General features: G+C 39.6%; 1 protein-coding gene and 1 long non-coding RNA gene across 10 annotated transcripts in view; one reads left to right on the plus strand and one right to left on the minus strand.

The window, feature by feature from the left end:
- The window catches only part of PKNOX1 (PBX/knotted 1 homeobox 1), a 44,616-nt gene that overhangs the window by 16,976 nt on the left and 12,757 nt on the right, over positions 1 to 14,883 (plus strand). For all 9 annotated transcript variants that reach the window (XM_080577790.1, XM_080577793.1, XM_080577791.1 and 6 more), the window contains 3 exons: positions 347 to 474; positions 1,627 to 1,798; positions 14,115 to 14,285. In XM_080577790.1, the coding sequence (XP_080433916.1) occupies positions 347 to 474; positions 1,627 to 1,798; positions 14,115 to 14,285 (471 nt within the window). The remainder of the gene's footprint in view (positions 1 to 346; positions 475 to 1,626; positions 1,799 to 14,114; positions 14,286 to 14,883) is intronic.
- Positions 5,303 to 14,883, minus strand: part of LOC308188605 — a 31,348-nt gene continuing 21,767 nt past the window's right edge. Inside the window, exon 3 of the long non-coding RNA XR_013945637.1 lies at positions 5,303 to 5,394. This is a non-coding gene — a long non-coding RNA (uncharacterized lncRNA). The remainder of the gene's footprint in view (positions 5,395 to 14,883) is intronic.

The raw sequence follows: 14,883 nt of genomic DNA on the forward strand, positions 1-14,883 counted from the left end.
AACGCTTTTTATGTGGACATCCTTGTAAGATCTTTGGAACAATGGAGTCTAGCTTGCTTCAAAAATCACCGCTTTGAAGACAAAATGCTTTAACAATTTACTAATATCTGTAGTTCCAATTTAGAGCTGAGTGCTGAAACTTGAAATGACCTTTATATCACCCATCAAAAAGTCTCAAGGATTAAAAGAGTTTTTTTGTTACCGCTATGGCTTTTTGTATAATTGCCAAGTCATACCAACCTTCTGGCAATTTAGTAGCCCTTTGCATTGCTATTTCCTTAGAAAACAGTACACTTATTTTATGTCAAGCATACAGATCTACAGATAACTTATCCTTTTTCTACAGATGCAAGTAGTAACAGAGTTAAAAACTGAACAAGATCCCAACTGCTCTGAAACTGATGCAGAAGGGGTGAGTCCTGCCCCTGTAGAATCTCAAACTCCAATGGATGCAGACAAGCAGGCCATTTACAGGTAGTAATGGGCTCGTGCTCTGTCTTTTGAAGGGTAAAGAGAGGTTTGGTTTTTTGTTGTTTTATGTTTGTTTTTTTTAGTAGTATAGGCAGCTTAAATTCAGATGATATCTTAGCTATCTGTCTCAGTAGTAGTATCCAGGGAAAGAAGGAGATCAAGTTAACTTCACTGTTATTATTTATCCAAAAAAAAAACCACTTCCCTTTATTGTGGGATTCTTTCTATTTCAGCATAGTTCTAAGGATATTCTGAAGCTGGCTGCTTTTAAAGAGCAAGTGCAATTTAGCGAGCGACAGTTGAGTTTTGCTCACTATTTGTTATACTGTGCTTTTCATTTTTAATGTGGGATTTTATTGTAATTAGGTCAATCTTTATTTTCTTTAAGGATTACAATCTATTGTCCAGAAATTAGCTCAAACTGAATTAAATGTTGATGAGTAAACACAATAATTTGAGATTTTTTCCAGTGTTAAGTGCTGTGCTGAGCAGTACATTCAGTTTTGATGAATTTAAATGTTCTTTCATTTTTCTTCCATTTTAAATGCTTTATAAACACAGAATTATTACCAGTTTGCAGGTTAAAAAAGTAGAAAGACATACCCACTCGTTTGCAGATTTGTGCTGACAAAAGCGTCTTCTGCTCTGAGCCATTCTAACCTATTTTATAGGAGGCCTCTAAGTATAGTGTGCACACTGTAGCCAGTGCTGTAATGTTATTTATGATGTAGAAATAAGGCCCACATTGAAAAATAAATGATTTATTTATTCATTTTGGACTTTAAACTAAAGTTTAAATCTCTATTCATCCTATTTGTAAGTCTTAATCCCCATTTCTAATGCGTTGTATTTAATCACTCAATTACAGTAAATGAAATAGCATGTCACAGCTCTTTAGATTGTGATTGTTCTGTTTGTTTAAATAGACTTATTTTGCTGCTTTACTTGCCTCTAGGTTGTGTGGTAAATCAAAACGGAAAAACAAACTTTCATCGTGTTCTGCTGTAGCCAGTAATGTTATGTGCATTCTCCTCCAAGACTTGTCTCTCTGTTTCTTGTGAGAGTGACTGTTACCTTATGTGAGCTAGATAGCTCTCTTTTTAGTAGTGTACATAAGCGAAAATACTTATTCATATATTTTAATGTTCATTCTAGGCACCCACTATTTCCCTTGTTAGCACTATTATTTGAAAAATGTGAACAATCTACCCAAGGCTCAGAAGGTACAACTTCTGCAAGTTTTGATGTAGATATTGAAAATTTTGTAAGGAAGCAGGAGAAAGAAGGAAAACCCTTTTTCTGTGAAGATCCAGAGACTGATAATCTGGTAAGTGTAAACTGTTCGCTTTATTTCTGAAAGAATCATCATGTTTGTTTCTTTTTCCTAATTTCATGTGGCAACTGGTGCTTATAGCTTCCCCTCAGTTGTTTCTTCCTATAAAGGATATTTTTTTATTATGTTAACGCTCAGAAACAGTCCCTTTTTTTTTTTCTCCTTTATCTGTAAACTTTTATTAGATCCTTCACAGTTGTTTCCCATATGGGTTTCTAAACTGGCTGATCAGCGTATTAGGGATGAGCAGAAACATCTGCTTTCCATAGCCAGGTTGACGCTGCAAATCAAATTTAAGTTGTTGAGCATATGACATATGTATATCAAAAGCATACCATGGGTGTAAGTTTCTTCAACTTTTTCTTAATCAGGATTCATATAGTTAATGTGGGAGCAGAGCTGTTAGTAAGGTGAGCTTAAAAACTCTTTGGCATGTAAGAAAAATGTCTGTATGTTGTTGTCTTCATTAAGATTTCTGAAACTCCTTCCTGTGGTGAAGTCATTTCCCTGGTCCCTTAGTCTCCCTCTTGAATCATATTCTCTAGAGAACACCTCTCTTGGCTCGCTGGTTTCTAAACTGTCTGCTTGCCTTCTTCATTTTAGAGTCATGTTGCAAATCAATTTTATCATGTTTAAGAGTTGCTAGAATTATAGGGGTCAAGTGTTTATCTACAGGGCTTTGTTTTGTTTTGGAAAACCTGTTCCTTTAGGGTGACTGTAATAAAACAAGTCTTCGTCTTTGAGTCTACTTCATAGGAGAAAAAGCTACTTAAACTGTTGAAGTTCACAAACAAATCTAAATTGACAGTAATTGTAAACAACAATTGGAAAGAGTAATGTTTTAAAGCTGTTATTTAGAAAGACTTATGTGCACAATTAATATCCTGTGTGGGAGGCTAAGATGACGTATCTGGAGAAAACCTCTAAACAGAACCAAGGCTTAGGAGATGCTGTTTAGAAGTGGCAGTAGTGCTACCGTGAACAGCATGTAAGGAGGGGTGCATAGGGTTGCAAAACAGGGCTGATTTTTGGCTGTTTTTTCAGGCAGACTAGATAGTCACTTTGTATAACCTGATTTTGTTCCAAGCACTTTATGACTTATAGACTGATACTCAATGCACTGAAGTTCTGGGAAGGCAATATTTAAATATCGTCATTGAAAGTAAAGCTGCAAGAGTCTCTAGGTATATTTAGAGCGATGTGAGAGAAAAGAAAGCAGAAGGCAGCAGGCTGCAGAATGAGGCAAGCTTTTACGACAAGCTGAAAAGGTATAGGAAGTTACCTTTCTCAGCTATTTGTTACATCCTTTTCACTGTAAGTTTTACAGTGCCTGGGATGGAAATAGACTAATGTATCATGTTAATAATCTTAATCTATGTAAATGTAAAGTCACCTTAGTTTAAATATTCTTTAAGGATGCGTGAAGTTAACACAACTCACTTTGCACTAGTCCATCTTCAAGAGTGCTTTTACAAAGCTCTCTTACAGCTTGGGTTGTGGAGCTGTTTGTTTTACAGAGGCTTTTATTTTCAGTTTGGAAACATTCTGAGGCTCATTGAAGTTCAAATATGCACTTCAGATGGGAAAGCAGGTAAAGGAGGGTGCATAGCATGATACATAACGATACTTTCAGTATTAGTGTAAAGATTCTCCAGTTTATAAATGAAGAATTGAAGAACAGGCATTGGCCACTTCGACCAAAGCTACAACTAGAACAGAATTGAAACCCCAAAATCTCAGTTTCGTGGCTTAATCATTAGATCTTTAATGCAGCTCACTTGAGAAATATTTACTGATAAAGACAGTGATTTAGTTATCTAGTTAGAAGGAATTATTGACTATACACATACTAAAACAGTTTCATGGATAAACCCAGTTGCAGAATGACTGTTGTCTCTGTAGGAAATAAAAATAGAATTTGAAAGAAGAAAAACTAAGGCAAAGGGAAAAAATTATTCTCTTTTTATAGTTACTGCTCTGTTGTGAGAAGTGGTGGTATGGGGGTGTTTTTTAATAAAATTTGAAATCTCAGTGGTGTAATATTATGTTTATGAAATACTGGTAGCACGATATAATGATTGTCTTATAGGTAAGCGGAAAATAAGTACTTCAGAACGGTTATAATGAGACTGCCCGTGAAGAGTATGGCTCTTCCATTGTGGTGGTGAAGTCTTTGGCAGCTGTGGGGCACTGGTACCATCGTTTCAGATCCCTTTTGAACAGGAAAGCATTCATACAAATTAATAATAATAATAATAATGATGAAGTGGATTATTGATGAATAAATACTTTAAAGGGCCATTACTTTCTGAGGAGGATTAAATCCAAGGTAAAAACTCCAGTTCATAACAAATACTATTTTGCCCGTGTACAAAATCCTGTGGGACTGTTGGTTGTTAAAGAGTCAATTGCACATGAAATTCTCTAAATAATGTACCAGTTTCAGCATCTTGTTAATTGACCCAGTTATATGAAAAGCTGACTACCAGGAATGTGTATAATTTTAGAATTGCTTCTTTATCTTGTTTACTCTGTAGTATCTTCATTGTTTTTCGTTGCTGCTATCAGTGGCACCTCTTGCGTGCTGTGCATTGGCTGTGAATTTAAAAACACCAATAAAAATCTCCATGTCTTATACTCACGAAAGTTTTTGGAGAAAATTTGCCTCCACTACTTCCCTCAAAATGAAAATGAGAATTAGTTCTGTTTTGCATTAAGTGGGTCTGCTAACTTGCTAAGCTTCATTTTTTTTCTTTCATAACGCAGAGTTCAACACACATGCTGTTTTCCCTTATCCCTCTAATCCCAACTTCTTTTGAGAGTGATAGAATTACAGAATGGTTTGTGTTGGAAGGGACCTTAAAGCCCGCCTGGTTCCACCCCCTGCCATGGGCAGGGACACCTCCCACCAGACCAGGTTGCCCAAAGCCCCATCCAGCCTGGCCTTAAACACCTCCAGGGATGGGGCATTCACAGCTTTTCTGGGCAGCCTGTGCCAGTGCCTCACCACTCTCATAGTAATTGATTTCTTCCTTAGATCTAATCTAAATCTACCTTCTGTTACTTTAAAGCCATTACTCCTTGTGCCATTACTGTGCTCCCTGGCAGAGACCCTCTCCTGCTTTCATGTAGGCCCCCTTTAGTTACTGGAAGGCTGCTATGAGGTCTCCCCAGAGCCTTCTCTTCTCCAGGCTGAACAACCCCAGCTCCCTCAGCCTGTCTTCATGGGAGAGGTGCTCCAGCCCCTTGGTCATCCTCATGGCCCTCCTCTGGACTTGCTCTAATACTTCCATGTCCTTCTTGTGCTGGGGGCCCTAGAGCTGAACGCAGCATTCCAGGTGGGGTCTCACAAGAGCAGAGCAGAGGGGCAGAATTATCTCCCTCGCCCTGCTGGCCACGCTGCTTTTGATGCAGCCCAGGATACAGTTGGCTTTCTGGGCTGCAAGCACACATTGCTGGCTCATGTCAAGCTTCTCGCTAACCAACACCCCTAGGGCCGGCTGCTCTCAAGCCATTCTCTGCCCAGCCTGTGTTTGTGCTAGGGACTGCCCCAGCTCAGATGCAGGGCCTTGCACTTGGCCTTGTTGAACCTCATGAGGTTCACACAGGCCCAGCTCTCAAGCCTGCCCAGGTCCCTCTGGATGGCATCCCTTCCCTCCAGCCTGTCAACTGCACCACACAGCTTGGTGTTATCGGCAAACCTGCTGAGGGTGCACTCAGTTCCACTGTCTGTGTTGCCTACAAAGATGTGAAACAGCGCCAGTCCCAATACCGACCCCTGAGTAATGCCACTCATCACTGGTCTCCACCTGGACAAGGAGCTGTTGACCACATCTCTCTGAGTGTGACCATCCAGCCAATTTCTCATCCACCGAGTGGTCCGTCTGTTAAATCCACGTCTCTGCAATTCAGAGACAAGGCTGTCATTTGGGATGGTGTCAGATGCTTTGCCCAAGTCCAGGTAGGTGACATCAGTTGCTCTTCCCCTATCCACCAATGCTGTAACCCCGTCATGGAAGGCCACCAGGTTTGTCAGGCAGACAAATCTGAGAAGGATATCTGAAATCTAATAGTTGGGATCTAGTAGGTGTAGCTCAGTGGTTGAAGAGAGAGCAATGCCCGTGGTTGTGGTTTATTTTGACCTCAGTTAAGACTTGACATGATTGCCTGTAATATTCTCACAGACTAGCTGATAAAACGTGGACTAGATAACTGGACAGTGAGCTGGAGTGAAAACTGGGTGAACTGCTGGGCTCAGAGGATTGTGATCAGCAGCATGAAGTCCAGGGGAAGGGTAGTCGTTAGTGGCGTACTCCAGGGGTTGAGACCAGGACCAACGGTGTTTAACATCTTTGTTAATGACCCAGATGATGGGACAGTGTACCCTCAGCAAGCTGGCAGGTCACAGGATCATACAGAACTTGAAGGAGTGGCTGGGGCACCAGAGTGCTGTGTCACCGTTCACTTTTACAGTTTGAAGAAACAGGCCAACAGGAATCTGATGGAGAGTTCAGCAGAGGAAAATGCCAAGTGCTGCACCTGGGGAAGAACAACCCCATGTGCAAGTACATACTGTGGGCCAACGAGGTGGAAAGCAGCTTTGCTGGGAAAAAAAAAAAGGCCTGAGTGTCCTGGTAGACACCAGATTGAACACGAGCTAGCAATGCATCATTGCAGCACAGAAATTCAACATACCTGGGCTGTTTTAGGAAGTACGTTAATGGTAGGTCAAGGGAGCTGATTCTTTCCCTCAATTCAGCCCTGGTGAGGCACATTTGGAGTGATGGGCTCCTCACTACCAGTCATAAAGATACTGGGGTGAGTCGAGCGAAGGACCATGATGGTAGTTAAAGGACTAGGGCATCTCTCATACAAGAGAGGCTGAGAGAGCTGGGATTGTTCAGTCTGGAACAGAGAAGACTCAGAGGATCATGGGGAAGTAAAGAAAACAGTCTGACTCTTTTCAGTGGTGTCCAATGGAAAAGCAAGAGGAAGTGGATTTAAATTGAAATACGGGAAATTCCATTAAGGCATAAGGAAAAAAAAATACTGCAAGGGAGGTTGAATACTAGAGCAGGTTGCCATGAGAGGATGTAGAGTCTCCATCCTTGGAGACAGTCAAAACCTATTTGGACATGGTCCTGAGCACCCTGCTGTAGTTGCTTTGAGCAGGGGGGCTGGATTAAACAATTGCCAGAGGTCCCTTCCGACTTCAACTATTCTATGAGTCTTCAGAGGTCTCCTTCCCAAAGATCCTGAATGCTTCGGCCTGCTTCACGTGCTTCTGGTTGTAGATAAACATTCTCTTAGATGTAGCTTACACTGGTTGTAGATGGGTCTACGGTGTTCAAATACTCCTTCCTCCTGATTTACCTGTTTGTGATTTTAGTGGTCACAAAGTCTCTTGGTTTATGTAGTATTTTCTGTTGTTGAAGGGCTGCATGAATCTGGTTGACTTTGCGTTAAAAGGATGAGGAAGTATTTGTTTATGCCTTGTGTTCCATGGCCGCTGATACCAGCACTGTCTGAAACTGGAACCAAGTTGCAAAATCAACCTACCTTTGGCATTGAATTCCTGATGTGTAGTGACACTGGTAGCTATGAGTTGCTGTTACTAGATACCGAACGAAATCTGAGTGTGACTTCCCCTCTGCCTGTCCTGAGGGCCGGGGGCTCTGCGCAGCTGGCGTTCTGTCAGGCCATTTGCTTTGTCAGGGGCAGCAGGCACAAGAGTTTCTGTCAAGTTGTGAAACACCTGGTACATTCTTCAAACTCTTCAGCTTGAATTATTGGTGGTTGCATAGAGAAGACTGTAGCTGGGTTTAGTGGCAGTTTTGTTCTCCCTTGTGTCACATAAATTTACACATTTTAATATAGATTGAAAATTTTGTAGTAGAGAGGGACTCTAATACGGTGCACCTTTGTTATGTCTTCTGTTTTTGCTGTCCTTTTTACCTCCAATGTTAAATAAACCATTCACTTGAAAGAATAATCTAGCAGAGGCTGATAATTGGAACAAGCTAGAAGGGTGGAGCAAGGAGTCCAGTTGATTACTGGTTTTCCACCTGTGCTCTTATCTGACTACAACAGAGTCAAACAAATAAGGTATAAATGCTTGCTTGGAAGCAATCATTCAACTTGGAGCCAGAGCTGAACTGAGATGAATCGACCATTATAGTGCTATAAAGACTCGCGCTCAAGTCCTATTAGAACAAGAGTCACAGGCCTGACTCAAGTAAGAAAATTGGACAATTATTCAGCCAGTTTATTTTTTTTCCTCTTGCTGTCTTTAGGCAATGGCATGCAGAACTAAACTGCTCCACATAGGGTTTTTTTTGTGACAGAGGTTTAAACCAACGGCTCCAAAGCAGCAGAGTGTCATTTCAGTGTCTCTACCAGTCTTAACTGGCCCCATTGCTGCCTGTATACCTGATACCAGAAGTTTTGAAGTGTCACATATACTAATTGTGGGGGCTCTTATGATCCTTGCAATGATTCATGTTGCGCACACACTTGAAATGCCTTGAATATTCCAAAGGAAAAGCTTGTTTTTCATCCAGAGGACTGCAGAATGTTAATCTGGAAGGTGTGGGTATTAGATCAATTTGACCAGAAAGCAAGTTCATTAAGAGCACTGTTAGGTTGTTCTACCTTCAGTAGTTCTTAGTAAGCTAAGGTCTAGATTACTACTTGTTAGTTTGGCATTCTGGTTTCCATTCTCCCTTAATCAGTGGTTTCCAGCATTTGTGGTAGCACAAAGGATGTCAGCACTGAGAAATATGGGTAACATCCGCACAAATTTTCATTTTAAGGATTTTCTTGTCCCATATATTGCTAGATCTGGCCTCTAAACCATATTTCAATCTTTTTGATTCACTATGTGAAGGGCTTCTGTTCTTCGTATTAATACTCTTACTTGTGGTTAGCACTGATGTGGTCGGGCAATTGGACTAGATGATCTTTGAAGGTCCCTTCCAACTGAAGGGACTATTCTTTCTAGTTAACCGCTCCAAGACCTTTAGTTGGTGATCTTGGAACAGCATGGCAAAGCATTATGGTCAACACAGAAGTAGTAATAAGCTTGGAAACACTAGGCCTTTTATTTTTGCAGTGTCATGCGCAAGTTTTTGTCAGACACATTGTCAAAATAGAGAGCTGGCAGTGAACGGGATGGCAGCATTTCCATTAGTATTGATGGCTCCTGGATTGGGTCAGACCTTGTGCAGATGCCTAATGCCAATTTAAAAGAGCAAGAATTTCTCAGAGAAGAATTTGGGAAGAGGAAGGGAAATGGCACTTCCTCATGGAACATTCATTAAATGAATTTTTAAGGTACTTTGTGACATGGTCTGGATTAAGCTTTTTTTTTTTTTTGTATTTGACTTTGCATGGTTATTGCTATGTTCCTGTTCTTTTTCTTTATGTGCATTTATGTGATAGAACCAGACACGATTTGTGTTCAAAAACTGCAATGCTTAAAAGAAACAAACTCAAAGCTCTATTATGGCTCCCCTGAAGCATGAAGTGCCAGTCCTCTCTTCCTTCGTCCAAGAGGTATATGAGATGCTTCTCTTCTTTCCAAGGAAGAGCGCATCACAGGACAATGCAAAGTTCAGTTCTAAGATCTATTGAAAGAAATCCAAGAATCTGTCAGCTCCTGGACAGATTCTATCAGCTTGCCCTTGGATCTAGGAAGTCTTGACATTCTAGCTATGTCTTTGCCTTTAACGCAGGTTCATCTTCCAGTCAGAAGAGGTAGTTGGTTTTGGACTGACACTCTCCCAGGAGTTCCAGTCCATCCCTTTTGAAAACGTAAGGAAAGTGGCTTTGCTTTGGTGGTTTGCGTGTTTGATCTCCAAGAGCTATTGGCCCCAAGTAGAACTTCGAAACTTTTCACTTCCACTTTCATTGGCTCTACACAGGTTAGACTACTCAGGGAGGTAAAAGAGAGAAGTACAAGGTTGTGGTTTCATGCAATAAATATTTAGCTCTTCTATCGACGTATGGCACATGATATTGTTGAAGCCAGAATTATCCTCTATCTGAAAACGTCTTTTAGACATATTTTAGGTTTTCAACAGTTATGTTTTTCTTTCTGATTTTTGGTCACTCACTCTGACCAGTTCTTCAGCGGTCTTCTCTGAACTTGATTTAAGTGCCGATCATCTGCACGAAGTGCTGCAGACCTCCCCTTTTCAAATCCTAGTCCCAGCAGGAAAGAAGCAGAAGCTGATGGTCATGGTTGTATCTAACTTGCTAGACGGGAATCCTGTGCTTTCTTTCTCAGAGCTTTAACTTTTTCCTCATCCTTGGACTGTTGCTGTGTGTTACACCTTAGTCCTCAGGTCAAGTGTCAGCATCAGAAGAGATGTTTGCTATCAGGAACCACAGATCTTGATGGTCTGTGTTTCTAGACAGACATTCCCAAATGCACCTGCTTCTCTCTGAAAGAGTGCTCAAAGGTATCCTCATATTATGGAGTGTCATCTATTGAGGCTTCTTACACTTGGCATCTCCATCTCATTTTGACAGATAGAAAAGATCTTAGATTTGCTAACAGGACAATGAACCATCCTCCCTTTGTTCTCCTTTAGCCCCCTTTTGTTTTTGCAATGAACATGGATGGATTCCTCCATATCTAAGTTGTTCAGCATGAATATTTGCAGATAATTTTTAGAGCTTTTTACAGTTATGTTTTAAGACATTCAGAACTTAACACTTTTTTGTTGCTTGCTGTTAACCCAGCCATTGCAGAAACATCACATTGCTTCAGGAGGGTTCCTATTTCTTGAATAGCTTCCATTCAGAGTAAACTCTTCCCATATATGGGTGTTATTCTTGTTGTTCTTTTGGTTTGGTTTTTGTTTAATTTCATCACATTCATAGGACCATAGGATGACTCATGATGGATTAGGAGCTCAAGAACCCAGGAGGTCTGTAGTCCAACCTCTTGCACAAAACAGGGTCAGCTGTGAGGTCAGAGTAGGTTACAAAAAGCTTTATTCAGCCTGGAGATTATACAAAATACGATGCGTTACATATGTTCTCACTTTTGTATTTGAACAGGACACTGCCCTTTTTGAAGACCCCTGAGTTTTTTGTTTCATTTGGGGTAAGGATTTTTGGTTCAGTAGCCTGTTCTGAAAGACTATGCTATTGCATTTTCAGTTGTGTCAGGAAAAGTTGTAGTGGTGATGAAACCAATGGATGTCATTTTGATATTCTCTCTGAGGGTACAAGCCATGTTTTTGCGTTTCTTCATCAAACATTGCTTTGGTAAGGCTTCACAGACCCCTGGCCACATAGCTGGGGACTCCAAAACAGAAGAGAGAGGTTATCAAAACAAAACAAATGAAAACCAAATGCCACCTGTCCCAGACTTTGTGTTCTTCGCCTGAAGAGCTAAATCCATGTATAAGGATTTGCTTGGAAACCCAGATGAACTATGAATGGACATATGGACATAATTTAATTGCTTTTGAAACGAGAACAATTATTGAATGAGAAGGTTGTTTGTCAGTATACATAGGATCTTTCAGATATGTTGTCTACATATATATTTGCCATATGCCTGTACTATATCCCTTGAAGTCCATAAAATATCGTGGGTATATGTTTTACTTGAACAAGGGTGATCTGGGGGCAATGACTAATGCAGTGCGTAGTGTATTCTATGCCCCTTTGTACCACGTGCTTAAGGCACTGAAAAGATAGGACAAAGGCACAATCTAAACCATTTTAGAACTAAAGATGTTTCCAGGTAGGTTATATTTATATATGAATATGCTCTCAATAGCAGTTTTACCAAGAATTGTAAATTTTTCAGTACGTTTTTCTTTCTCTGCTTAGTAGCTTACCATTGCCTTTATTTAGAACAATATTGACAATATCCCTGTATCTAATGTTTACTTACGTATTTCTGCATCTCTCTGAGGTTTATTTCTCACAGCTGAAAAGGTTGAATCAAGTGGCTTTTACAATTTCTTAGTGCTGTGGCAGATTCTACTCAGTAGCACTACACAACAAAAGCATGGTTTTTGTAGAATTTGAAGCTACGCATTCTTCTTAGAAAATGAGAATGAAATATTGCTGCTGCTGTGATCTGTCTGGAGGCATTCCTTTGTTAGCTTTGTTCAGCGTGGGTGGTTCTATCAGAAGTTTTTAGTGGTTCTTTTTTCGTTTCAAGGAAAACGTGAACTTGAGGCAGCAAATGTAAATTTGCTCCACCCGTGCTGCAAGAGACAATGAGCCGTATGGCCACATTTAGTGTCGTTGTAAATAAGTCCTGGTGACAGGCATGGTGTATCTACAAATTTCTGTTTGCCTTTCTAACCACAGTAGCACAGCTTCCTCTAAGAGTGGTGTGGGTCTGCAGAAACCTGGCTATTGTTGCTTAATCCTTGGTTTATGTTTAGGTTTGACTTGAATTCAGTTTTCACATCAGATATCAACCGTCTGTTTGAAACTCTATTTAAGTTCTTATCTTTTTTTCCCCCCTGCAAACAAGTCCCGATACATAAATAATACAGATATGGGTAATGACTTAAGGAAGGAAAAGAAAATAATCTTACTAAGCAGAAGTAATTTATCACTAATACTCTCAAATAGAACATGCCCGAAGTCATATTTTTGTTGCCTCAGTTTCAGCCCAGCAAAGGGAAAATGAGATAGGCTAAAATAAAATCTGTTTCTGGCTAACGTTATGTTCTCTGTGTTGTTCTGCCACGTGTAAATAATTTTATAACTCGAGATTTTAACTTGAGTTTAAGTTGATTGTGCTTAAAGGTGCTTAAACACAGTTCTAAAGGCAACTACTGTTGAGGGCTGCTCTAGAAGACTGCTGTTCCATATACCTCAGCACTGGGCCTCCGCACTCCGGATTTCAAAGGGTTTTGGTGTCAAAGGTCGTAAGGGTTACTAGATTTTAATTGTAAGGGTTACTGGATTTTAATTTGAATTAACTGCCTCAAGTCTACGGCCCTTTTTTTTTTTTTCTGCAGCTGGGCTTTTAACGTTTTATTTATTTATTTATAGCCCTTAGAAGGGATAAGATTTTGTATTTTGTTCTCATTTCAGGTTTTTTCTCTAGTTTTATTTTAACATACCATTTTCTTAATTGGGTGACCATCACACAGCTGGAATACCTTCTACTGAAAAAAAACAGGGAAAAGGTCTGTCATAATAAAAGCTGAAGTCATCATGAGGGAGGGGGGAGCATACCCAAAAGTTTGCCTGCCTTGATCTCCTTCAGGTGCTTTGTATAAAGGCTACTTAGGCTCCCAGTTGGCTTCTTTAGTTAGAAATAAGTGGATGACTTAGTAAGCTATCATTTCTGGTCATTGCATTCAGTGCTCTGGCCAGGTAAATGACCCTTTACATATGACAAATTCTTCCAAATAATGCTAAAATCAAGCTCTGCGCTATGTTTCAAAATTATAGTCTATTCAGATCCATAAAACTGAAGGATATTTTTCTTGGAGATCTAGCGTAGCAAGTAAATGTTGGAGATGGTATATTGCATTAAAAAAAAAAAAAAAGAGGCAGTTATTTTTCTGATATGTTATGTGTGTATTTGAATGTCCTGTATTTCCCACTGCATCATCAAAATTTAGGCCATCTGGATTTGGCTTTAGCTTTTGATCTTCTGCCATGACCCTTACAATCACCTAAGCTATTTTTATGCAGTATGAAATACCATTAGCTGTCCAAGCTTACATGTCTTTTTCTCGCAGTAAGAATAAGTATTCTCATCACGTATTTACCTCCTCTACTTCAATTTCTGTTTAAACATGGATTTGTTCATTGGTTTTAGTGCTCTTTCATATGTTTCAGAAACAGTCTCTTCACTCGAAAGTTCTCAAAAGATTCTACCCTAGAGTTGTTTGTTCATATTTGACATACAGTTGCAAAGGAACTTCAAAGCTCTAGGATTGAGAAACTATTTTATTACTTTAAGCTTTGCTGAACAAGATGACAAATTTTTAGACCTCTTTATTAATTGGGCTCTAGCTTTCTAATCTGACACGTGACAGAGGCAAAGATTATACTGTAGTTGTGTTTTGCATCTCCTGTATCACAGTTTACTTAAGCAATGTAATGATACAGGTTTTGCATGCAAACACATTGCTTTCACCTTTCAGGAGCACAGTGGTCAGAGCCTGATAACTCTAGTCAGCACTCAGTAGCTCTGTTTTAATTCGATGGTCTTTGTTACTGGAAAGTAGTGTTTGCTTAAATTTCATGTTGAAATATTTTTGAAATTAAGTTATTTTCATTTTGTTTCTAACTTTTTTCCCTATTCACTCCCTAGATGGTAAAAGCAATCCAAGTTCTACGTATCCATCTGCTTGAGCTAGAAAAGGTTAATGAACTCTGCAAGGATTTCTGTAGTCGCTACATTGCCTGCCTGAAGACAAAAATGAACAGTGAAACTCTATTAAGTGGAGAACCTGGAAGTCCTTATTCACCTGTGCAATCTCAGGTATGTTTCATATACTATTAAGTATATTTTTGCTTAGATTTCCATAGGAAGTTATAAATATATTACTATTAGTTTGCAAACAATTTCTGCAGTTTCTCTCACTTTTTTAAAATCTGTTATTAAGATTAGAAGTAGTTGGGTTTTTTTGTGTGCACCTGTGTGCCACTGCCTGATGAACAAATGTGTTAAAATATACCAGAAATTAGTCACTTTTTTTTTTTAAGTCAGTCCTCCTTGTATGATTTGCCCTCAGTACAGCAAGATGAGATATTCAGAATAGCCTGGATTTGCAGTTTTGTTGGGAAGAGATGCAAGGAAACAGAATGGACAGAGGGCGGAAAAAAACACCTTATTAGGAAGGTCTCCCTAGTCTTGTCTGCTTCACTGAAGTATTGAGATGGCTGATACTTTTATAAACAGCCTGTATTCTGAAATGAACAGATAAATCCAAAGCTAATCCACCAGATATTCAGACATATGTCTTTGCATGTCACCTGTAATAACTTTGTAGTTATGAACAGTACCCATATGTGTACTTGTGAATATCAGTTTATATACCACAGACATACCAAAACGCAATAACCAATTGTATTTCGTA

Source organism: Anser brachyrhynchus (genome assembly GCF_964034855.1).
Source record: "Anser brachyrhynchus genome assembly, chromosome: 1".
NCBI lineage: Eukaryota > Metazoa > Chordata > Aves > Anseriformes > Anatidae > Anser > Anser brachyrhynchus.